General features: G+C 42.3%; 4 protein-coding genes across 6 annotated transcripts; 3 read left to right on the top strand and 1 right to left on the bottom strand.

The window, feature by feature from the left end:
- Positions 1–1,342: 1,342 nt before the first annotated feature.
- On the top strand, positions 1,343–13,914 carry malt1 (MALT paracaspase 1). 2 transcript variants are annotated; one of them, XM_088287778.1, is made up of 18 exons: positions 1,343–1,698; positions 4,125–4,291; positions 5,101–5,222; positions 5,354–5,501; positions 6,871–6,942; positions 7,999–8,177; positions 8,260–8,356; positions 8,434–8,481; positions 9,119–9,142; positions 9,249–9,293; positions 9,858–10,061; positions 10,131–10,308; positions 10,395–10,466; positions 10,540–10,667; positions 11,109–11,249; positions 11,746–11,903; positions 11,975–12,100; positions 13,426–13,914. In XM_088287778.1, exons 1-18 carry the CDS (start codon positions 1,553–1,555, stop codon positions 13,804–13,806), a joined length of 2,436 nt encoding a protein of 811 aa, XP_088143904.1. In that variant the 5' UTR covers positions 1,343–1,552; the 3' UTR covers positions 13,807–13,914. The 2 variants fall into 2 exon arrangements, with proteins under 2 accessions (XP_088143904.1, XP_088143911.1); XM_088287785.1 differs by lacking the exon at positions 8,434–8,481.
- A 389-nt stretch (positions 13,915–14,303) lies between these two features.
- emb (embigin) lies at positions 14,304–18,954 on the top strand. Of its 2 annotated transcripts, none has more exons than XM_088287807.1 (8): positions 14,304–15,010; positions 15,753–15,830; positions 15,905–16,088; positions 17,123–17,205; positions 17,538–17,674; positions 18,114–18,275; positions 18,376–18,469; positions 18,640–18,954. In XM_088287807.1, exons 1-8 carry the CDS (start codon positions 14,956–14,958, stop codon positions 18,699–18,701), a joined length of 855 nt encoding a protein of 284 aa, XP_088143933.1. In that variant the 5' UTR covers positions 14,304–14,955; the 3' UTR covers positions 18,702–18,954. The 2 variants fall into 2 exon arrangements, with proteins under 2 accessions (XP_088143933.1, XP_088143924.1); XM_088287798.1 differs by having other exon boundaries at positions 14,319–15,010; positions 18,349–18,469.
- Positions 18,955–19,375: 421 nt separating this feature from the next.
- On the bottom strand, positions 19,376–22,595 carry mrps30 (mitochondrial ribosomal protein S30). Its single transcript, XM_088287750.1, has 5 exons — positions 21,942–22,595; positions 21,461–21,606; positions 20,463–20,568; positions 20,212–20,388; positions 19,376–19,745 (listed from the first exon to the last, which is right to left on the bottom strand). The coding sequence occupies exons 1-5, from the start codon at positions 22,534–22,536 to the stop codon at positions 19,462–19,464; spliced, it is 1,308 nt and encodes a 435-aa protein (XP_088143876.1). The 5' UTR covers positions 22,537–22,595; the 3' UTR covers positions 19,376–19,461.
- Positions 22,143–24,207, top strand: hint2 (histidine triad nucleotide binding protein 2). Its single transcript, XM_088287764.1, has 5 exons — positions 22,143–23,223; positions 23,388–23,525; positions 23,603–23,707; positions 23,877–23,949; positions 24,016–24,207. Exons 1-5 carry the CDS (start codon positions 23,119–23,121, stop codon positions 24,105–24,107), a joined length of 513 nt encoding a protein of 170 aa, XP_088143890.1. The 5' UTR covers positions 22,143–23,118; the 3' UTR covers positions 24,108–24,207.
- The last annotated feature ends 249 nt before the right edge of the window (positions 24,208–24,456 follow it).

Below are 24,456 nucleotides of genomic sequence, written 5' to 3'. Positions count from 1 at the left end.
GCGTTCAGGTGCGTCAGGCTTCTCTGAAATGGTGGACTCATGTGCAGCAGAACTTCTATAGACTGATCAGAGATTCTTTATTTAGATTGTTGTTTGTGGTTAAAAAACATCCCTAGTATTGTAATGGACACTAATGCCCTGTTAAAATGTACACTGCACTTTTTTTAAAGAAGCAAAACAAAGATTTTGTTGTAATTAGATCCGGAACATGTTGCATGTTGTTCCACCAGTTCCGCCTCATTCTGTTGAATTTCGCTCGTCTCTCGCGCTGTACATTTCCAGTACTTGGCAAGCTGCAGGGGACCCAAAAAAACAAAAAAGATATACGCCGTCAATAGATGACAAAGTGTATTACCTGATTGTCAAGATACTCTTTCAGGATAACTCAGATATGTGGGACGTTGAACAGCCGCCTATTTGTGGATTTTTTTTTCAATGAGCAGTCAGTATTATAAGAACTTTTACAAGATTAGGGGACAAATGTCATTTTAATAAGTGCATATTTTAAAATGCAATTTCATTATGTGTTGTTGTTTCTTGTTTGCATTTCCTTTTGCAACACTGACAATTCCGACAGCTACAATTCAGAATCGAAAAACGGTTCCTTTGGAGTGCTTGTTCCAATTCTGCGGAATAATTTAACTGCTGGCCTGATAGTTCTGCCTATCAATTCCTCTTGAACGCTCCAATCCAGGGGTGGGCAAACTTTTTGATTGGTGGGCCACAATGGGTTCTAAAATTTGACGGAGGGGCCGGACCAGGAGCAGATGGATGGAGTGTTTTGGTAACCTCACCTCATCGGAGAAAAAAGTTACATTTAATTTTAAATGAAAAAAAGCTTTACAAAAAATATCTATGTTTGACACGCCACAGTATTTAGAAAATAATAAAAAAAAACAAGGTTTATTCTTTGTTTTTTTTTTTGTTTTTTTAATTTGGCAGGCTGGATCAAAACGTTTAATGGGCCGCATGTGACCCCCGGGCCGTAGTTTGCCCACGCCTGCTCTAATCAAATACAATATATCATTTGTATATCACACACTACTGAAAGACTTTCTAACAATTGAAACATTTTCAAGCACGTTACTACACTTCACATTCTACAAAAGCATTGTTACACAGAGGTCTCATCTCACTCTCAAAACCCTCTCACACATCCAAATGAAACATTTTCATATATTTTACATTTTTCATATCACTGCTGAAACACTATCTCACACAACACAGCACTAAAATTTGTATGTAGCACAAAAAGGTGAGAAAATTTCAATTTAAGCAAAACTATAAATTAAAATAATGTCATAGCACCCGCGCATTTGCGAGCCAAACGACCCTGCGTGTTACCGTTCGTTTAGTCATGAGACATCTTCCCCGGCGAGACGATCTTTGAGATTGCCCAAGCCAAAAGTGGGCGTGGCCGCATCCCTGACTTGATCACTTCTTTCCCGGAAGTGAACCACTTGTCGCGTTTTAACCAAAAATGATTTGTGTGTGACTTCATTTTCATTTTCATTTTATTTATTTTGACAACTTTGTAGCTCTTCGCTGCATCATGGCGGCGTCTCCGGAGCGCTCGGCCAAGCTCAACCCGCTGAGCGTGGAGTGCAAGAAGCTCTGCGACGTGTTGGACCGAACCCCCGCCAATGGATGGCGAAGATTCGGGGAGATTGTGGCTGAGGACCGGCGCTTCAGAGTCAGGTACACACACACACACACACTCACAAAATAAATATCTAAAAATACTGGAACGTAAATGTTGTTCACTTTGCACAACTGGAGCCCACACTGTCTTTCACCAATAAGCGGTAGCGAAAGTCCTTTATTATTTGTTTTTTTTTTTAAGTAAGAAAAGCGGGAGACACTAATTCAAGAGCCTTAATGAAAAGTACAGTATAAAACAGTGCGGACTGAAATTGTACAAAGTAACTTAAATCTCTCACTCTGTGTAATAGAATTAGTTATAAACCACTCAAGAAGGTGAAAAAGTACACAAATGTATTCAAGTAGAAATTGAATTTTACCAAGTTGTCAAAGTACTCCTACATTATAGTTATACAGAAGTAGATATGTTTAAAAAAAAAAAAAAAAAAAGACAAAATAAGGGAAAAGTAAAAGTACGGCTTCAACTCTTGTATTTAACAAAAAGTTAAAAATGAAAGAAAAACTATAGACTTAAATGTACAGAAGTAAAAATAAATATTTTATGCAGCTAATACTATTCCAGAGATATTGAAAGTACCCTCACAGAACTCAGAATCAGAAATCCCTTTATTGTCATTGTACTCAAGTGTGCAAGGAGATTAGAGAGCTCCCCTCTCCAGTGCAATACAACAATAATTCAGATAAATATATAAATAAGAGAATAGTTAGTGCAATGGAAAATAATACTGAATAGGATATATAAAAACACATCACGTTGCTGTTCTGCGAGGTAAGGGTGGTCGTGTGTGTGTGTGTGTGTGTGTGTGTGTGAGAGTTTAGAATGGAGATGGCTCTTGGAAAGAAACTGTTTCTCAGTCTATTGGTCCTTGATTTGATGCACCTGTAGCGCCTGCCAGAGGGCATCAGGTCGAACAGGTGTGAGTTTGGGTGGGTATTGTCTTTGACGATGTTGAGAGCCCTGCTGAGGCACCGGGCGGTGTAGATGTCCGACAGTGAGGGGAGAGGGCAGCCAATAATCCTTTGCGCTGTTTTGACTGTCCTCTGGAGCCTCACTCTGTCCGCCTCAGTGCAGCCGCTGTACCAGGTGGAGACACAGTACGTCAGCAGGCTCTCGATGGACGAATGGTAGAAGGCCAGCAGCGGCTTCCTGTCCAGGTTGAATTTCCTGAGGACTCTCAGGAAGTGCAGACGCTGGTGGACCTTCTTTACCACTGCTGTGGTGTTGTGAGTCCAAGAAAGGTCGTCGGAGATCTGTACTCCCAGGAACTTGAACGTGTGGACCCTCTCCACACACACGCCTTCGATGCAGAGGGGGGGCGGCACCGTCTTGTTCCTCCTGAAGTCGATGACGATCTCCTTTGTTTTTGCAATGTTGAGTTGCAGTCTGTTGTCCTCGCACCAAGCCGTCAGTCTCTGGACCTCCTCTCTGTAGGCTGTCTCGTCACCTTCCGAGATCAGACCGACCACTGTCGTGTCGTCAGCAAACTTGACGATGGTGTTGTTACCGTGGGCCGGGCTGCAGTCGTAGGTGTAGAGGGCGTACAGGAGAGGGCTCAGCACGCATCCTTGAGGGGAACCGGTGCTCAGCATGAGGGTGGAGGACGTGTAGGGGCCGAGCAACACAGTCTGAGATCTGTTGGTCAGAAAGTCCTTAATCCAGATGCGTGTGAGGGCAGGGAGGCCGAGAATGTCCAGTTTGGCGACGAGGATGTCCGGGATGATTGTGTTGAATGCCGAGCTGTAGTCCGCAAAGTGCATCCTTGCATAGCTCCGCTGTTTTTCCAGGTGGCCCAGCACAACATGCAGAGCAGTGTCGATGGCGTCATCAGTGGATCTGTGAGCCCGGTATGCAAACTGGTAGGGGTCCAGAGTGGGAGGAAGGCAGTCCCTGATGTGCTGGAGAACCAGCCTCTCGAAGCACTGCATGATGACTGGACTACTAAAACTGAATTGTCGATACTTGTTTAAAAAAAAATGGGGTGGGGGGGTCTCTGGTCAAAGTCGAAGCACTGCGTCATGTCCTGGACTTAAGTAAAAGTTAAAAAGTACAGACTCTTAAATGTAGTTCAAGCAAACTTATTTTTTTAATTACAGAGGTGGAAAAAGTACTCACACTTCAGAGTTTGTACTTAAGTAGAAGTCACATATACTTCAGCCATTATCCCGAGCCACTTCTCCTCACAAAGTGTCATGGGGGTGCTGGAGACCATCCCAGCCGTCTTCGGGCAGTAGGTGAGGTACACCCTGGACTGGTTGCCAGCCGCTCGCAGGGCACATTAAGACGAGCAACCACTCACGCACAAAAAAAGTACTGATTGTTGGCACAATTAAAAAAAAAAAAGAAGAAAACACTCAAAATAGTTTCCTGAACAAGCAGCTTATGTCAGTAGACACGCCTGATGTATACAAGCGATATCAAAGTTTGTTTCCGTAATATGACACCTTTGCAACTATCCCTGCAGTCCGGACAACTTGGAGATGTGCTCACTGAAGGTCCTGCAGCCCGACGGCAGCCCGAGCCGGACGCTGCTAATGCTCCTGGCAGAGCGAGGCTGCACGTGCGGCCACCTGATGGACTTCCTCCACACGCTGGCCAACACGGAGGCCCTGCACTGCCTCAAAGCGCCAGGTAGGCTCAAAAATCAGCTTGATGTCAGGCCACAGTGGCGCGGTTGACTGCGATTGTGCCAAAGCTCCGATGCTGCGTATCTCATTTCTATGTAGTTTGTTGGGACCAGGATGACACAAGATGCTGCCAAAGCAATTCTTTTGTCTAAATGAAACACTTCAACTTATTCCGCTTGCACCAAGGTGTGACATAAAGAAACACTATTGTCGCAATGAAATCACTGGACTCACTTCAACATAGTTCACTGGTAGCAGGATGCTGCAGAATGGCATCAAAGCCCTGCATTTGTCAAAATTAAGCTCCTTAACACTTCACCATCCTTCCTTGGCGCTATGGTGCCTCAAGATGGCAGCAAAACAGTAAAGCAGTAAAAGAAGCTCATCGACTCACTTCAGCATTGTTCCTTGGCACGATGCCACTCGACAGTGGCCAAGGACTACTTTTGTCGACATGAAGCGCTTCAACCCACTTCAATGTTGTTCATTGGCACATAAATGCCACAAGATGGCGCCAAAGCACTTCTTTTGTCTCTATGAAGCTTCTCAACTTACTTCAACATAGTTCCTTTGCACCAAAATGTCACAAGATGGTGCCAAAACATCTAATATGTGGCACAGCACCTCATTTCAATATTGTTCCTTGGCACTAAGTTGCCACAAGGTGGCAGCAAAGTCCAACTTTTGTGTAAATGAAGCAGATCAACTAACTCACTTCAATCGTTCCTCTGCCACAGGATGGAGACAAAACTTGCTTGTGACTAAATCGCACCCGTGCACTTTGCGCAAGCTCATTTGTATTTTCTTTTTCAGCTTTGCAGATCATCAGCCAGCCGCAGTCGGTGTCGCTGCTGTGCGGTCACAACTTGCGCCTCAGCTGCCACGCTGCGGGCCAGCTGCCGATGCAGTACCAGTGGTTCAAGTCCAAGGAGGAGGTGAGCCCACCTATTCAACTTAAACCCCAAGACTGTACGTTAAGTTCTCTATTAAGTGCCGACTTTAAAAATTCCAAGAACTTTGCCACCCTAATGCATCGCATGATGTTTTTCCGTGCGTATCACTGCAGGTGACAAACGGCTCCTCCTCAGACTTGCTCATCAGCGGCGTCCACGTGAATGACGGCGGCTTCTACATCTGCCGTGTCAATTGCGGCGAATCCTTCCAGTTCAGCCAGTGGGCTCAAGTGGACGTTTTGGATGTGTCTGCGTCGAGCGGTGAGCCCCCGACCAAACACACGCACCGTGTCATGTGACCGCTGGTGGGAAGTAAAGTACAAATGCCGTGGTGCCTTGTGATATGAGTGACCCAACTTGCCAGATTTTTAAGATACGATCTGTCCAAGGCTTTGATCTATAAATATAATCTTCATAAAAAGAGGCTTCAAGCTGTTCATTATCACTCTCAGTTGATATTACTGTCAAACTCACAATAAAACCTAGGGAATTACGAACGTTTATATTTATCGCAACCACTTAGCCTCCGCTACTTTAATGCTAACATGCAATGGAAAACTCTGTTAGCAAACAGGCTAACAATTAGCATTACCGTGCATAGCAAATATTGCACTGAAACTTGATTTGAAGAAAATTTTGAATCAAATAGAAATCGCAATTACTACCAGAAGCATCAAGAGACCAAATTAAAAACGTAATTTATTCATGATTATATTTTTAGATTCATCGGCTGATTAATTCGTTATCAGAATTTTTGCCCTTCAAATATGGGATTCTGCATCTGCCTCCAAAATCCAGATTAGTTTGGCTCTAGTGAGTATCATTTTAAATTGTATGGAAGTGAGCGGTCTCGAAGGATCCATTGATTATCAAAACAGTTGTCAATTAATTTGATAATCGATTAGTTGCCGATTAATTGTTCCACATTAATGACCACGATGATGCCTCTGATTTCAATTATTTTGATGACAGCAGCGAATATGTTGATGGGTGATAAAGATGATAACTAGGCATAGGCATGTATCAATTCTGGCCTTATTTCAATGGACTGTATCTCACACTCTAAAGACTGCTGGGAACAGCCATGATATTAAAAAAAAAAAGTCTGATTAAGTCCTCCTTGCCAGTAGTTGGCACAACAATGTGGCAGTTTGACACACTGGCAAATCATGAAATTTGATGAGAGTACTAGTGGTATCGGCGAGGACTCAGGGGTGATTACAGTAACCCCCACTCCACTGCCGGGCTTACATTTCAAACCACAAGATGTGAAAGCTGCAATATAGAAATTCCCTATTTAAATACTTGCTAGGCATTTTTTCTATTACATCAAACACCCTATTAAAAACCATGAAACAAAAAATTATATTAAAATCCACAACAACAATGACAACGAAGAAGACGGGAATCAGAAAATTTGTTGTGGTGTAGTGTCGGAGGATTTTGTGCCAGGAGAACCGTGGGCTCACTAGCCTCACGTTCCAGATGGCCAAAAGACAACGAATGGTACAGATTTGTGCCAAGCTCAAGGCGTTGGCATGTCGCGCCAATTCTCCTCTTGTGATGTCATGGCGTGTTATAATATGTCACTTTTTTTTTCTTTTTTTTTTTTTTTTGCGTCATGTCACAGATACCCGCGATGGCCGCCACCTACTCAGTGATGACGATCCAGCAAGTCGTCAAAGAGGAGCGTGGAATGCAGGTCAGTTGGCACCAAAGTTAGAATACTTTGAGATTCATTCATTATAGTTCGTTTTTATTTCAGTTTGGCTTTGTTTTTTTTTAATCAGTTTTAATTACTTTTTCGAGTCGGTTTGGCAGTTTTTTTTTTCCCGAAAAAGCTTCAATATAGATTAGTTTTTATTAATTTTAATATATGGAGTATTTGCAGAGTGACAGATTCTAAATAAAATTGAAAAAAAAAGGTCACTAAGTAGAGTAAATGGTCTTTCACTTGTATCGTGCTTTTCCAGTTATTAAGGACTGGTTCACATTCTCCTACTTATGGAGCAATTGGGGCTTCACTATCCTGCTCAAGATGGTCACAAGGGCCGGGGGATTAAATCCACCCCCGCTGGGTCGGGAGATGACCACTCTACCACTTGAGCCATACCGCAAAAACTTGTGTAATAAATTAAAGGAAGCTTCTGTCAATTGCTGTGTGGATGAACAGGAAATACCGAAATAAATACATTTAAAATGACTCGTGAAAGCTCATGTATGTGATTGATTGTCAAAGACAAAAACAGAGGACATTTTTGCTATAGTTTGATGGGATGGGAAAATGAAGCTTCAAATTTGCTTCATTGAGCCTGTTGTTTTTTGTCTCCCCTTGATGGTACCCTACATTGGGCTGAAAGTACACTGACTTGCTATTTCTTCAACAGCTTCATTTAAACCAACAGTGCCATCTAGACGAGTAAAAAAACTACAACTGCTTCGTGAAGCAAATGTGAAGCTTCATTTTACTTTCGCTACTGTAATTATAGTTAGTAATAGTTATGAAATGAAAAACAATGGCATTATAAAGATACAAAAATAATGCTATTGTATGTACTTTTGAAAAATAAAAACACATTTTTGTTATTTTGCTTTATTTGCCTTTTATTTAACCTGCAAATGCATCAGCTCATTTTGCCTGACCCTGTATTCTAACTTTGGCTGGCACCGCACATTACAACAAAACATTCATCAACTTGATCCATTCTTTGATTGATTTATTTATTTATTTTTTTTTTTGCGGGGGGGCTTTCCAAAGGCCAGAACTTCCAGTCTTTGGATGATCGTCTGGAGGTGGCCGTGCAGCCTCGCCCGCAGCAGCTCCTGGCTGGCGCCACCCTACAGTTGGAGTGCGGCGCTACGGGGTGCCCCATTCCTCGCTATCAGTGGCAACGAGACGGCGCCCCTCTGCCGGGTGCCACCAAAAGAAAACTCACCGTGAGCCAGAAGAGACACAATTCACTACCTCTCACACACACGGTTTATCCATCTGACTTAGTTGATGTTTTTTTTGCTTCAGATTCCCAACGCCGCGCAGGACAACCAGGGGCGGTATCGCTGCAAGATCATCAGCAGGGGCAAAAAGACGTGGACCAACGAGGTGGAAGTTGTGATCGGTACGTCAGCCATGCTTTCAAACGTACCTTCTTCTGTAACGACATCTAAACACTTATTTGCGTTTTTTGCCGATAAGCTCCAAGTACGCTGGCCCAGATTTCTGGAGCAATGGAGTGCTCTGAAGGTAGAGTCGCGAGCAGGCTGTAGCTGCATGCGCATTTGAAAGGAGTCATATTGTGCAATTTCTTTGCCATTGAAATCATTAATTGAGTGTCTTAACATTTCCTCTCGCATTCTTTGGGTATTTAAGCTAATTGAACCTGAGAGAGGAAAAATAAGTCATTGTGTAATTTTTGATCCTTGGTGTATTTTAAGCCATGAAGTCACCCGGGAACTGGTTTCAATTGTTTATTAAATTGCACCATATGATGTCATGGGTCCATAAGGTCATTGAGGTCACTTACCGGACATTCACAAGGTTGCTTGGCATGAATGAAGGAGGTGCTATGAGAGGGTCACAAAGGGAACGAACGGATGAGGCGGATGTCACAGACACGGCCACTTTATTAGGTACACCTGCTAATGAGCTCCGTTATTTCAAGAATGATTCTAATGCGCACTTTTGATTGATTGACACCCTCATAGAGGAATTTTAAAATGACATTTGTTCAACTGAGAGCTCCTCCTAATATTTGAAGTTGCTCGTGTCTCTGACGGCAGCTTCTATCCTTTACTGGCATTTGGATTAATTGCCTAATCATTTCAAGTGTGAAAATAAATTCATGTTACCCATCTTAATTGTGTTTTGTTCTCATTCCTAGATGACATTTATGCCATTGGAGGAGGTATTTCTCTTCATCACACACTAATGTATTACACATAATTCCTCTAAATATTCCGACATTATATGTCTATTTGTGTGTGTGTGTGTATGTGTGTGTTTTTTTTAAGTTTCCAGCGATTTCCTCCTTAACAGTATACCCGAGCAACTGTTTGGTGAGTGTTGTTCTACGAGTATGCAAATATACGTTTATGCCAGGGCGGGCAGCAGCACAACGGCCATTCAGTTGAAAGGGTTCATTTTCAATCTTATTTAATTCTATAATTACTTTATGTTTTTACAATGTACAATATTATATAGTGCTGTTTTTCTTACGTAAAAAACAAGAACAAAATGTGTTGTTTGATTTTGACCAGCTGGAGCGGTTTAATGGCAATTCAATTATTTTCAATGGGGGGTAATTTAAGAAACGAACAATGGAGCAAATTAAACTTGTATCTGGAGGCACTGCTGTACTTATGTTTTTTGTGAGTAGGTTAAAAAATCTTGAATTTGCAAATGGCAGGGAAAAAAATAAATAATATATATATATAATAATATATATATATATTTATTTATTTATTATTTTATTATCATTATTATTTTTTATTTTTTTTTATTTTTATTTTTTATTATTATTATTATTATTATTATTATTGAGGCCTGTATAACTCAAGTGTTCGACATGCTGCATTTGGCACTATTTAACCTTACATTGCAATGCGGACCTTCCAACCCAGCAACGGACAAAGTCGCCCTGCTGATAGGCAACCTGACCTACCGGAACCACCCGCAGCTCAAAGCCCCCATGGTGGATGTGTATGACCTCACCAACGCGTTGCGGCAACTGGACTTCAAGGTGGTCTCCTTGCTGGACCTCACCGAGTCGGAAATGCGCAACGCCATCCACGAGTTCCTGCTGCTCCTGCACAAAGGGGTCTACGGTAGATTTGCGGGCGGGTCGGGATCTCGCGCTCAGGTTGTCGGGGTGATTTAAGCCTTCTCCTTGGCAGGGTTGCTGTACTACGCCGGGCACGGCTACGAGAACTACGGCAACAGCTTCATGGTGCCGGTGGACGCACCCAATCCGTACCGCTCCACCGACTGCTTGTGCGTGCAGAGCATCCTGAAGCTGATGCAAGAGAAGGAGACGGGCCTCAATGTCTTCCTGCTTGACATGTGCAGGAAGAGGTGAGTTCTTACGAGAAAACAAAAAAAAAACGCTCAATAGAATTGGGCACCTTAACCAGCATTGTCAATCCATCCGTACTTTCCAGGAATCCTCATGATGACAGCACGCACAACGTCGTCTTGAGGGTGACGGCCAACATCGTCTTTGGATACGCCACGTGAGTGTGAAGCTCCCTGCTCCTATGACAGGATTAAAAAAAAAATAAAGAAAGAAAAGTTGTCTTCTCCAAGGTGTCAAGACGCCGAGGCCTTTGAGCTGAGCTCTAGTGACTTCACCAACGGCGTGTTTGTCAAGTTCCTCAAGAAACGCCTGCTGGATGACGAGAAAATCACCGTGGTGCTGGACAGAGTCGCGGAGGGTAAGAAAGATCGCACAAGCACTTTTTGTTATTGCTCATGTGTACAATCATTGGCCACGATATTCGGTACAGCTGTCCAGTGCAATGTCATGTGATCAAAATGTTCAAAAGATGAACACAAATGTTATATAAGTTAAAGGCTTTTATTATGTTTGTTAAAGAGCCTTACACTTGCGTGTAGAAAAAAAAATCATTCACTTCAGTTGTTTGATTCAACACGTGAAATTTGCGATGCACGGTGAGTGAAATATTTCATGATTATTTTGACCAAATAGCTCTGCAGGCTAACAAAAATCGCATAGCAAATATTGAAAAAATATTTTAAAAAACATAAACGTATTGTTAAGATAACAGTGTCAGTAAAACCTGCAAAAAATGATCTTCATCACTTTGCAGTTTTGCGGAATGTTATGGCAAAAGATTTTTTGTTGTGATGCGCAGACATGGGTCAGTTTGACGCCACCAGAGGCAAGCAGGCGCTAGAGATCCGCAGCAGTCTGTCAGAGCGCCGAGCCCTGACCGACCCGGTGCCGCCCGGTGCTGCCGACTTCCCCCACAGTCAACAGTGGGCCAAAGCTCACGGTGAGTTGCCATTCACATTGTTTGTCCACCCATATTGCTTGAATGCGATTCAACTTTAGCATTCAGGCTTCATACAGACAAAAAGAAACTGTTCAAAGGATACATTTTTGGAGATCAAGATATATCATTTCAGAACTTTTTTTCGCCATTAACGTGATCTACGACCGATACGATTGGAACAAAGTATTTTCTTTCATTTCATGGACGTAGATCCAGACAGATATGATTGCACAAGTATGCACCCCCTCTTAGAAGTGGGAATGTGGATGTGTTCAGAATGAATCACATTCAAGCTCATGTGAAATAGGAGTCGACACACATCGGCACTCCATTCCAAGTGCCGCTGATCAACTGATTTCTGATTTCTGACGATAGTCGTCTCCTACTCATTTATACCCGTTACGAAACTGAGAAGATTTTCTAAATATCATGACAAGCATTTGGAATGCCCTGAAAAATTAATAACAGCTGTTGATGTGACTTTTTGTGCTCCCAGAGCTTCCTGAGAGCATGTATGTGGACTTTGAGTGCGGCGCTCAGATCAAGTTGGGCTTCGCCGCCGAGTTCTCCAACGTTCTGGTCGTTTACACACGCATCGTCAGGAAGCCCGCCGAACTCTCCTTGTGTCAGGCGCACGTCACCGACTTCCCGCAGGTTGGTAATCGCGCCCATGAATGCAACGTTTGACAAACGCTTGCCCCATTGCAGCCTCCTTGCCTTTTCAGGAGCTGGACGTGGACCCGAAAGCGATGAACCGGACCACTCCGGAGGACACGGGCATCTACCTGCTGTCCAGCAACCTGCCGCAGCATTGTCTCTACACCAGACTCTGCTCATTGCAAAAGCTCAAGGTCAGTTAACCACTTTCTGGAGCCTTTATTACTGGATATACTGGAGATTTTGTCTCAATGGACTGTCGTTCACAAAAAAAGTTCACCAAAAAAAAATCCATATGTCGTTAAAATGAATGATTCCGAACGCAGCTTAGTGAGCAATTGTGAGCCTCTTCTGTCCCTGCTATACTGCCCTCTGGTGGCCAACACGTGCACACTCTGAACAAATTTAAGCCAAGGCACTACTGGGACAAAGCATTGAGCCCCCTGCATGCCAGTGTTGTTTTCGCCGACGATGACGAAAATATTTCGTTAACGCCCCTTTTTTTATTCATGACAATAATGAGACACGAGCTGAACGAGGATCTTTGATGACGAAAACATGATGTGACGTTAATGAATTTTCTGTGACGAGACAGGATGAAATTGTTAGCGTGTGGTTCGTCAGACGTTCAAAATTGATGACATCGCTTCCTTTCTTTGGGGGCGGCGTGGCTCATTGTCAGAGTGGTCATTTCTCAACCGAGAGGTTGTGGCTTCGATCCCCAGCAATTGTGACCATGTCCAAGTATCCTAAGTGGATACCTGATGGTATGTCATCAGTACGTGGATGAGGTAATAGTGTGAAGCGCTTTGAGTACCGTAGGTAGAAAAGCGCTATTTACCATTTCAAAAAAATAGCAATGCTGACGCAATCTATCTTTGTTTGGGCACGCCCACCACCAGGATAGCACGCGTCGCACACATGCGTCGCACAACCAAACACAAACACATCTGCGGTCGTTTGTCTCGGCTCACACACACTGACACGGTGACACTCGCTCGGCTACTTGGTTGTGATAACAACAAGCTGGTACAAGTAGACAAGACATATGTTTGGTAGACTTTGTACTCGTGCGACTGTATTAGAACAAGTTGACTACAAGTCTATGTTGTTAAAAAGCTTTTTTTTGGTTTATTTATCTTGCTTTAAGTGAAATAATGCCAAATAAAATGTTTTGGTTCTCGGCTTATTTTGGCGCAATGAGCATTGATTCCACTGTTGCCACTTTTATCTGTTTTGTAATGCATCATCCTTAGTAGTCGATCAGAGAGTCTTTGCTATTGGGTGGAAACCTTGGATGACGATTTTGAACCAAAACGGACTGAAACCTTTTTGAATTTCCGTCGCCTACAACTATCACGAATAGGAATTACTAAATGTGACGAAAACTAAATAATCATTTTCGTCCAAAACACAAGACGAAATCTAAAATGCCTGCCAAAAACGACACTGGTGCATGCAACAAATAATCAAATTGACATTGACATTGCAACTGGCCTTGTTTGTTGTCATCCATGAGGATCATCTGGTGTTCACTGCGTGCCTGAGGGGCGCCTCCGCGACCATGGAAGCCGACGACAGCGTCTGCTGGACCGAGAGCATCAACATCGGCAAGCCGCTGATCGCACGCCTGGATCTGCATCAAGCCACGCGGCAGAACAGCTGCCTGCTGACGTGCCCCATGCCACACAGCCCAAGCGCCCAGCACCGGCTCCCGAACCCGCAGCCAGACCATCCCCCGGACCGCGGCCACTTGCCGCCTCAGCATCCCCGCCTTGACGTTTCCGAGTGTCTGCCGATGGTGGCGGCTTCCGGTTCCAGCATCCCTATCGAAGCCAGCGACGACATTGATGAGCTACAGACGGCGTTCATCGAAAGTCTGCAGCTCCAGCAGCCCTGAGATGCCATCCAACTAGTAGGAGTACACTTGTCCCCCTGGAAAATGTTGTATATCATTAGTTGAAATGCAAAACGGAAGTAGTACAAAGAAAACCACTTTCCAGAACGACCTGTGCTGTGGCTTCATTTGGTAAAAATGGTCAAGGAGGAGTCAAGCCTCCAGGAGATGAATTGTTCTTTATCGATAGGCTAACCTATTAGTATGCTGGATAGAAATATTCAGATGTACAATTGGGCTAGGAAATAATAGTGTTGTTATTTTTTTTTTTTGACAGATACTAAATGAAAGTTCTTTTTCACTAATTGAATAGAAAGAAAACTTCATTGTACAGTGTTATATAAATAGTCAAGTCTATACTCAAGAAATGAAAAAAATCTCAACACTCAGTAAAAAAAAGAATACAATATTTCTGAAGCAGGCCACAACACCACAAAACAATGGACAAAGTAGCACTATAACAGTTTAGAGTTTTAAAATCTTTATTTGAATATTGCTGCATTCCCAAATCCACCTGAGACATTTTGTGATGACCTCCTTCCACAATTTTCAATTGATTGAAAACATTCTGACTTGAAGATAATCTTCTTAATTGTGAAGTATGCAAAACTATTTTTCACAATCCAAAGATTCCAAATTGTTCACTCTTCCAAATTTTGCGTGACAATATTTCCAAATCCGACCGAAACATTTTATGTGCATCTATGTTCGCATTTCTCAACCGATTCAAACCATTACATCCATTTTCATGATATTATAGTTGACCATTTTTTTCCCGGCTAATTTTAGCATAGGTAAAAAAGATAAGAGTAAAAGTGTAAAGTGAGTATTGATCCTTGTACTGCTGCAGTCTGAAATTACTTCAGCTGTCACTCCTCTCATACGACTGCACCAACAGGAAATAATATTAGCTTGCACAAACACATTAAAACATCCCAAGCTGATTCGAAGCCTGCGGGACAAGCACCTCCCTCTCCGGCAGAGCAGCCTGACTCCGGTCATGTGAAGAACGGCCGCAGGATGTACACTGACATCACCGCGGAGGCGTCACTGTGATGCAGCAAGTGGCTGAGGAGGAAGAGGAAGAAGGGGAGGAAGGATGAGCTTCTCCACTCTGCAAGAGAGGATACGCGGAATAGCATCGTCATCAGGATGCCTGCCTCCTGGGTGCTCCTACTGCTAGCCTGCTGCGGACACGGCAACGCAAGTAAAGATGTTTCAATTCAATGTGATGCTGTGTTCACGGGCCTTGACCTTCAAATCACCTCACCTGGTGCAGGAACGACCAGCTAAAAAGAAATAATTGCAATTATTTCAATACAGTCCGGTTTATTTTAATTTATTTTTTTTACTACCCAGTTTTGATTCACTTGACTATATAGTATTGTGTCATTACTGCTCATCATGTTGTGGCCAAGAACTGTTGCGAGTACTATGTTTTTTATTGTGTGCCTTTTATTTGTACAAATTAAATATTTAATTATTAAATGAAAGATACACTATATAATGTTAATTAATTTGGTATATAATTTGTCCACAAATGATGACGCTTAATGGAGGGGGAGGGGGAGAGTGAGAGAGAGAGAGAATATGAGAGAGGGTGCGAGAGCGCGCACGCTATATATATATATATACCCAAACAAAATTCTGCTTTCTTTATGCTAACGTGTGAAACGCCATAGATGGACTAATTGAGATTGCTACAGTAATTAGAACTAGGACCTGACCAATATATTTTTTGGGGGGGGGCGGAACCAAGTTAGTATTCTTTTTAATAGCGTGTGTACTGAAAAAATCTGTTTAAAAAAAAAGAGAAAAATTAAAAAAAGAGAATCTATAAAATAAAATAAGTCACTTAAAAATGTACGATTTTGTCGTGGCGGAAACAACTAATTGCAAGAATGTAAAGCGGGGCCCGGGTTTACGGAATAGTCCGTTTTTCTTGCCAGAGACAAACGGCGAGACACTGCCTCCGGTGGACCCTGGTGGTCATTTCCCGTCGGATGTGCGGAGTGTGTTCCTGAAAGGTAAAAAGAAAAACATTTATTTTAGTTCAGTCCATATTCCTTTGTAATTGTCATCATATTTTTTTGCAACACAGGTAAAAGCCACACGGACAAAGTGGAAGTGTCGGCTCCCGTCAATGTGACGCTGCAGTGCACCTGGGCGGGTAACGGCAACAAGGCGCTCAATGTCACCGGACACTGGCGAAAAGACGGGCAAGAGCTTGGCGACAGTCACGTGATGCTGCCGCTGGCGAAGCAGCAGTTTCAGCTTGAAAGAATGTAAGGCACCAGCAGCAGTGCCTCTCCAACGTTTTACACCAAGTTCCAACTAAAAAAAAAACTTCGCTCCCCAACGACCACTATACGACCAACATAAAAATTGTAGGCTTAAGAGTGGTTCATGTGCACTGATCTCTGTGTGTTGTGACTGTTGATGGTGACGTCAGAGGGGTGCGACAAAAAAGTAGTGTGGTAGAGTGTTGGACTTGTCGATTGAATAAACAGGCGGCGCTCCCAAGCCTGTCCTAAGTTGTTATTGTTGTTGGTGAGATTTTAGAACGCCCTTGAATTCTTACGTTACATTGAAGAAACTGGAGCAGATTCGACTTTGGAGCGCCGTCCGTTTATTAAAACACATGAACCACTCTTAAGCCTACAATATAGCAGTAGTAGTAGGCCTAAACTACAAAAATGGTTGTAATGTTTATGTTAACGAGGAAAATATCTCTCCATAATATTGCATTTTCAAAAAACAAGAAAATTAACTCTATGCATCAATAGAACGCCCTTTGCGCTGCTATTGCTCATGTGTATCCCTTGGCCACCAGGGCGCAGTATAAGATAGATCATTGCAGACAATAATGACGCTTCCTTGAGATTTCCCAAATGACTGAGCTGAGCATTTATTTTTTGCCTGTCTCGTGTTTTAATATACAGGAAGTCCTCAATTTACGAAGAAGATCAATTCCTACGCTGGTGATGTAACTGAATGAAAAGTCGGAATTGACCCTTTTAAGACGCCCCAGATCTCTGACTAAATATCCAACTTCACGTGTTATACTTAATAGTAATAAAATAAATTATAATAAAAATAAGATACTGTATTATCAGCACTGCTGAGAAGTTGGGATACAGTTCGCATACGGGCAAAAATGCAGTCTGGGTCGCATTTTCCTGCAGTGTGAACCTAAATTGTTGGCCGTCGTAGAGTAATACGTCGTAATTCGAGGACTCGCTGTATTCAAATGTTTAAAGTGTGTGAGAGTGGTAAAACTACCTTTAAAAATGCATTTATATGGGCTTTCTATCTTGAGGTTCATCATTAAAGACGAAGAAAGTCTGGGAAGATACTCGTGCATGTTTGGAAATGAAGCAAAGGTTGATTTCGTTTTGGCAGGTGAGTTTTCCCAGTGAATAGGCAGATGAGGACTGAGACCTGCCATGACGAGCAAATAACTGCATCTAGTTGCAGAGAAAAATGTTTAGAATTTGCTTTTGTTAATAGTTGAAACTTGCAATCTACTGTGTGTTGTTTTCGTAATTGTATAAGCTACTTTTGTTTAGCTTGCTTTTTTAAGTGTCTTAAACTATTTTGAAACCTGTACTGTATTATGTGATGCGCACTGAGTTACCTTGACTTTTTCTTTGTAGATTTTAGTAGTTGCAGTTTGTAGTTATGATGATGAAGATGGTCATTTTTTTTTTTTTTTTGCACTTTCTTCCCACCAGTGCCGCACATCGGCGACGTTCGTGACAAGCCGGTGGTCAGCTATGTTGGGGACTCTGTGGTGTTGGTGTGCAAAATGGATGACAACAAGCCCAAACCCAAAACCTGGTTGTGGTTTCGAGCCAATGGCACTGACAAGGTGTGACATGCCCAATGTTTTTTTTTCTTTTAATTGAATGGGGGGACATTTCTAACAATACTTGAAATATCATCATGGATCATAAATGGCATTTCTGTTTTCTATTTTGGTGAATTCATTGACATTTCTCATTAAAGTTTATGAATAAATTCACTAAGCACTAAACTAAAAGTGTAAATCCATATTCCCCCCCCCCCCCATGAAACAGCCACATTTGCTCGGAGACACAGATTTTCGACATTCATAACAATATACCTATGACCTTATCTTTGGTATTTGGGTGTGCTTCTCCACGTCTACTTAAAGCGATTAACTCGACTTTTAGATCAATAAAATTATCCATTTCAAGCTACAACATGTAAACAAACAACTTGATTGCGGTTTGATATTTTTAAGCTGTGACATGTTTCATATGTGCGATTTCCTGCTTTTGTTTTAGGAGCAGATCGATGCTGGGGTTGAACCTCAAAAGTACCAAATCAAAAACGACGGCAAGGCCACCAAGCTGCACGTGTACGATTTGACCCGGGACGACTCGGTTCTGTTCTACTGCGGCGCCGTGTTTGCCATTGGCACGGCCGTCAGCCACCTGGAGCTAAAGGTAGGTCATGTTAACACTTGCATGTAAATCTAAAGGAATACTTCAATCGTTATATTTGCTCTGTACTAAAAAGGTGATCACCATTTACGAACCCTTGAAGCCCTTTGTCGCCATCGTGTTGGAGGTCCTCATCCTGGTCACTGCCATCTTGCTCTTCGAGAGAAGTCAGTCCAAGAAGGCCAAAGTACAAGAAGGTACATCTGTGGCACCTTATTTCTTTTATTAGCTAGCCACCTACATGGATAACGAGCTTTCTAGCGAACTAAAAAACCTCTTGCGTCCATACTTGAGGGTTTTGACTGACCTCGTCATCCGGTATGGGGTGTGCCTAATGTTCTAATCACTGTCTGCGCATCTGCCTCAGGGAGTGAGGTGGCCACTGCTGAACTCCCCGCCACCAACGCTGAGCCCCCCACCACCACGTGAGTACCCACAATGCATTGCCCGGCTTTTGTGCAGATGTTGATTATTGTGACCTCTTCTTAGGCCGTCAGGAGAAAGCAACGGACTGGAAGAAAACCCCTCAGCCCGGCAACGCAAGGCTTGAAAAATGACTCATCAAAAGCAATAAACTGCTTGACTTGTGGATTTGCCAACTTTTGCTCCAAAGCCAGATAATCTCTACCTAGTATTAGAATTAAGCAAAAAGACAATGGGCAATAACCACACTTGAGTGCAACTCTTATCAACTGATATTGTCAAGGTGCAATCACTCGCTCACTAAAATAAGAACTAATGTATTATTCTGAGTGATAAAGTGTTGAGCGATCATCATGATTTGATGTTTTATTTTTTAATATGGTAGGTCCTTTGTATCATGGTGTACTGTACCGTAGTTTCAATCCACTTTTTCGGTTCCAGCTGTCAGTCTTCCATTGTTTTAAGAGGATCACGTGGACAGTATTGGGTAACTGTCATTAAAATCAATATGTAACAAAGAAGGCCTGGTTTCTAAACAGGATATCTATTTGACACAAATTCGAATGTCTTTTAAATACATTTGTATTATGAACTTGAGTGTCAAAGAGCTTCAGGGGTGGCGTATTGTAAGATAAAGGTAACTTTTTTTTTACTTTAGTAATTCAACCACACACACATACTGGCACGCAAACCATTTTTATTCTTCTTTAAATACAACTTGACAATTTATTATTTTTTGGGGGTGTTGGCCCAACTTCCTGCCCCTTCATGTTCCAACTTGGATCACCTCTTGGGGCTGATGGAGAAAGAATCGGACCAGGAGTCGCAGCGCATGGTCGTTTAAGCCGACCACGTGGCCGTCCTCCACGCTGTCGTAGAGGCGCACGCTCTCGGTGCCCCACAGGAGGTTCTTGCGGGGGTTGCCAACGTCCGTCCGTGTGGACAACGCTAGCGTGTTGAGCTGGTAGCAGAAGAAGGAGAAGAAGCGGCCGTCGCCGATCACCGCCTGCGACACGAACGCTCTGCTCAGGTCCTCGTGGTTCCAGAAACCTAACAAATGAATTTGTTCAAAATGTAAAAATAAATAAATTAACATTTAGTTATTCTATTAAATTTTAGTTGGATTAAAAACATACTAAATGCATTTCATAAAAAATATTGAAACAAACCATTAAAATTAAATTACTTTAAAATTTACTTTAAAATAAATTACTTTTATAATCATACCATAATTTGTTTGCACATTTTCTGCACTGCTAATTTGAAAAAATTTCCTGTTTTTGAATAACAGATTTTTTTTTACTTAATTGACAACATAATCGACAGTTTACTCGATTATTAAAATAATCAGTTGCAGCTCTAGTTACTTTATTTTATATTATTCTATACACTGAAAATATGACAGCTAGAGTTGAAAAATATTTTAAAATAAAATTGTTTTTCTAAATTATATTTGTCAAATACAGCAATCAAAATGTGTAAAAATAACCCAATCCAGTGTGTTTGTCTGCTTGACCTTGATAGGAGGCCTGCGCGGCGGTCCACGCAAACAGGCTGGTGATGGCATTGGCCCTGAGGAACACCTCCACCTGGTCCGACTGCTGGCGGCGGGCCATGCGATCCCTGTGGTAGCGGTCGGGCACCAGGTGGAACTGCGTGTGACCGTAGCACGCCGGGTCCTGCACCTTGGAACCTGTTGGACCGCCAGCACGCATACATTTGATGACATCTGAAGTCGCTTTATCTACAGCCATACGAGTGGCGCACCTGTGAAGATGGTGTTGGCGTACTGTCTCCTGAAAAGCGGCATCCGATCAGGAGAATATGGAATTTCGGGTATGTCAGCGTCATAAGAAGCCTCCATCGGGACCAACTGCGGGAGGAGACGGTCAGTCAACAACACCGTTTTGGGCATAATTGAAGTAGTGAAAAATGAAAATACAGCAGTTTGAATGACATTATTTGATTTATTACATAAATTACATTATTTGTTACAAATGGGTTAGCAAGATTTAATTTCCTCCAATTCTCATCTTGGTGCTTTTTGTCCGTGGGTTGCTATTTATGTGTATGTTAGCATAGCAAATACTAACTTGTTAGCATGTTATTTTTTACATTTAACAAATTAACATTCTAACATTAAATGTCACATTTTAACATAAGATTTGTGTTTTAACATGATGTAGGTTTTACCTTTTAACGCAATATTTTACATAACATGAGAAGTTTCACGCAAAATTGTGACAAAGTTTTATGTTTTAATGTGACATGTTCCAGGCAATGTGATATTTTTCATATTTTAACGTGGTAGGTTTCATGTTTTCATGTGATCATTCATCACATTAAAAAGTAGGTAAACATTGTATCGCAATTTTTCACATAATAATGCTAGAATACGCTACATACAAAATAATAAGTTTCACACGATAACATAAGTTAAAAGTTTTAATGTGATGAATTACATGTTTTAATGTCAAGTTTCACCTAATAACGATGAGTTCCACAATAAATGTGATAAGTTTGACTTCTACATTCGGCAAATAAAAACTAAAAGAAACATGAAAAACATGAACCTTCACGTTACAATGCAAAACATATCATGACATTAAACGTATTTTCTGGTATGTCATCAATATGCTTCGCCCACCTTTAAATCTTCAGCACCCAGGCTGCTATCTTTGATCAGCTCTCAAAAGAAATGGTGTAGAAGCCAAGTATGTTTCAAGAACAAGACTGCAAATGAGTGACAAAGTGACCATTTTAACCTGAGGCAGCTGCTGCGTTATTCTAATCTGACAGAGCGGCAGGTCGTCAATCTGGAACCTGGTAGGCTCCAGGCTCCCCCTTCTGTGGCCCCTCGGGATGATCCTCTCCCCTCTCCTCCAATAGAAACCCACTTGGGGATTGAAATCTGACGAACACACACAAAAAAACCATATTTACACGACTCTCAAGATATTTGGAATATCGGGCTTTTGGATGAATATAGAGGTCAAACATCAAATGCACCAGAACCTTTCCAGTGACGTTAATTTGACGTTCTCTAAACTTTATTATTATTATTATTATTTTCTTCAGTTCCATTTGCCGTTCTTCTTCTTGGGGAACTGAACGAAATCAGATCCTTGTTAGAGGACAGAAATCTCTGCACAATGTACTGAGACATTAGACAAGAAAAGGTTTAGAAAAGCTTGAATTAAATTAACCTGTATATGCTACGTTCGTGCACTTTGGAAGATTTTATACCCATGCTGGAGCAGGTGAGCAGCGGGTTGTATTTGGCCAGGGCGTATGTTAACACTTTGGCCAAGTTCCTGAGAAAAGGACCCTCGATGAGCTCCTGTTGTCGGTACACGAACGGCTGACGTTTTATCAGGTGCCAATGCTCCTGGAGAATCACGCGAGTCACCAACGAACGGATTTCCTCGAACGCCTCATCACCAATGCTGAGGTTTTCTCTTTCTGTGGCGGGGGACGTCCTCTCATCTTCCCCGACAGTATGAGGGTGATCCAGGCGAAGTTGCGCCGGCAAGCCGGGGATGTACGCGGTCTTGGTCAAGTGCTGGTACCATTTATCCGCGTTGCGTGCAAACGTCTGCGGGTAGACGACGTACTTTTTGCGCTCGATGCGAGTGAGGAGCCGGAGTTTATCTTGCACCGGGGACGCTTTTATCCTCTCGACTTGCTCTTCGACCTGACGCGCCCGAGCCGATTTGCTTTTGGCCGTGAGAGAGGGCTTAATGGGCGGGTAGACAGCGTGCTTGACCTCGGTGTGAATAAGCTTGTAGCTTGTAAGCGAGTTCAAATGGAAGCGAAAGGGCAACCGTGTGCGGGTCGCCATGTCGTTGTTTCTTCTTCGTTTTTTCTGCAGGCAAAGTGAAAACCGTTCACACTTCACAGCAGCGCCCCCTACCTCTAAAATAAAGGCAATGGTAATGAATAAACGTCTTTATTGAGCACACACAACTGTAGTCAAATAACACACTGATCGAGCAGCCACCGTCATTAACGTATTCTCATTACAAATGACAAGTATATTGTCGCTTATTTTGCATATTATTGGTTAACATCGAAGACCTCCAGATGATCTTGAACACAACCCGCAAAGCAGCGCTGGAAATGCTGCGTTTCTGTCGGCCAAAATGTTGTAATCTTTTAGTACACATTAAAATGTCATATGGATGTTTCCGCGAACATGGTAAAATCCAAAGTATATTAAGTTTTTTTTTAATGATAAATATAAACGTAAAACGACTGCTTTCCGTTTTTGCTGACGTTGAACGCAACGTGAAAGTCAAGTTAACGAGATATCCTGAAGGCAACACAAATGTAGTACAAGCTAAACGTTTTCTTAAGGAAAATAGAACCTCTTGTGTGGTTATATTTGAGGACACTGTGCTTTGACTTGGGAATAACGCGAACAATGCCCCCCCTTGCCATTGTTTATCATCATATTCTCCGAACATGCTTGGTGCCGAGTCGGACGGTGGCCCAACTCAGCGGTTTGCAACTTGTTTGCAGAGTCCAGGTAGCGTCTCTGTGTCATTTCTATCTTGTTGTTTTTGACCACGTCACGATAGATTAATGTCACAGTCGTTCGATTTTAGATAGCAATGTAAATTGTGGCCTATGCTAGCGCGTTTTGGGGCGTTATTTTTTTTAGCGAATTTCTTTTTGTTTTACCCTTTCCAGAGAGCTCTGTCCACCGGAAGTGATGAAGTACGACTGGCAGAAGATGCCATTAATAAATATGGCCGCCCAGCACCCACGATATTCTCCAAAGTGATTGACAAAAGCCTCCCTGCTGATATCATTTACGAGGACGACAAGGTCCACTTGTGCTTGTACATACATCAATGAGTTATAATGGTTACAGTCTAGTAATTTAGTGTTTTTCCTCCCCCCAGTCTTTGGCTTTTAGAGACATCAATCCACAGGCTCCCGTTCATTTCTTGGTTATCCCAAAGAAGCACATTGCTAGGATAAGTCAAGCCAAAGATGAAGATGCTGAGGTGAGATGAGATAGAGCCGTCAAGAACATTTTTTTGAATGCCCATCAGTAGTAATCACCAAATATATAATTTTTTTTAATAGACAACTTACAGTATTGGCATGAATGCGCCACTCTCTCAGTGTAGAAAGAAAACAAATATTATATTAACTTCTCCCATTCATGTTCAGCTACTGGGACATTTACTAGTGGTGGCCAAGATGGTGGCCAAGCAGGAAGCGCTAACAGAAGGTTATCGAGTGGGTAAGTGCCTTTGGACATCGGGACAGTGTTGAAGAGCTTTATTGATCATATTGTTGTGATCTGCAGTCATCAACGACGGCAAACATGGCGCGCAGTCCGTCTACCATCTTCACCTCCATGTGTTGGGAGGCAGACAGCTGACATGGCCGCCAGGATGAATGAATACACACATCACATACTTTACTATTTCATTTTGACAACTTGCTATGTGAGTAGATTTCCTCTACTTATGTCAGCTAAACATCCAAAATAAAAAAAATCTCCCCAAATATTGACTTTTTTTTTTATCTAGTAGCAATATGAATGCTGAAAAGGCGAAGCATTTTTTTTTACAGTATATAAAACACATTTCATACTTAAGTCAACTCAAATAAAATAATAAAAAAAAGCCAAAAGACAAGTCAACGCTGCATGTAGTGTAGTTAAGCCTCATGTCAGTTATGTCAACATAAGTCAGCTGATGAACACAAACAAGCCTGCAGGTGGATCTTTGTCACCATGGCGAAT

The sequence above is a fragment of the Idiotropiscis lumnitzeri genome, chromosome 1 (genome assembly GCF_059441095.1).
Source record: "Idiotropiscis lumnitzeri isolate Australia: NSW breed Sydney's pygmy pipehorse chromosome 1, RoL_Ilum_1.0, whole genome shotgun sequence".
Taxonomy (NCBI): Eukaryota; Metazoa; Chordata; class Actinopteri; order Syngnathiformes; family Syngnathidae; genus Idiotropiscis; species Idiotropiscis lumnitzeri.
This window is presented reverse-complemented; position numbering and strand designations above follow the sequence as displayed.

Coding starts and splice junctions, on each gene's coding strand:
- malt1 (XM_088287778.1), top strand. CDS start 1,553: ATGGCGGCGTCTCCGGAGCGCTCGGCCAAGCTCAACCCGCTGAGCGTG. Junction 8,482..9,118: donor AGCAATGGAGTGCTCTGAAG/GTAGAGTCGCGA, acceptor TCTCATTCCTAG/ATGACATTTATGCCATTGGA. Junction 12,101..13,425: donor GCTCATTGCAAAAGCTCAAG/GTCAGTTAACCA, acceptor GTCATCCATGAG/GATCATCTGGTGTTCACTGC.
- emb (XM_088287798.1), top strand. CDS start 14,956: ATGCCTGCCTCCTGGGTGCTCCTACTGCTAGCCTGCTGCGGACACGGC. Junction 15,831..15,904: donor GCGGAGTGTGTTCCTGAAAG/GTAAAAAGAAAA, acceptor TTTGCAACACAG/GTAAAAGCCACACGGACAAA. Junction 18,470..18,639: donor GAAGGCCAAAGTACAAGAAG/GTACATCTGTGG, acceptor CATCTGCCTCAG/GGAGTGAGGTGGCCACTGCT.
- mrps30 (XM_088287750.1), bottom strand. CDS start 22,536: ATGGCGACCCGCACACGGTTGCCCTTTCGCTTCCATTTGAACTCGCTT. Junction 21,607..21,941: donor GCTCACCTGCTCCAGCATGG/GTATAAAATCTT, acceptor TGTGTTCGTCAG/ATTTCAATCCCCAAGTGGGT. Junction 19,746..20,211: donor CGCGCAGGCCTCCTATCAAG/GTCAAGCAGACA, acceptor TTCATTTGTTAG/GTTTCTGGAACCACGAGGAC.
- hint2 (XM_088287764.1), top strand. CDS start 23,119: ATGCCCCCCCTTGCCATTGTTTATCATCATATTCTCCGAACATGCTTG. Junction 23,526..23,602: donor TCATTTACGAGGACGACAAG/GTCCACTTGTGC, acceptor TCCTCCCCCCAG/TCTTTGGCTTTTAGAGACAT. Junction 23,950..24,015: donor AACAGAAGGTTATCGAGTGG/GTAAGTGCCTTT, acceptor TGTGATCTGCAG/TCATCAACGACGGCAAACAT.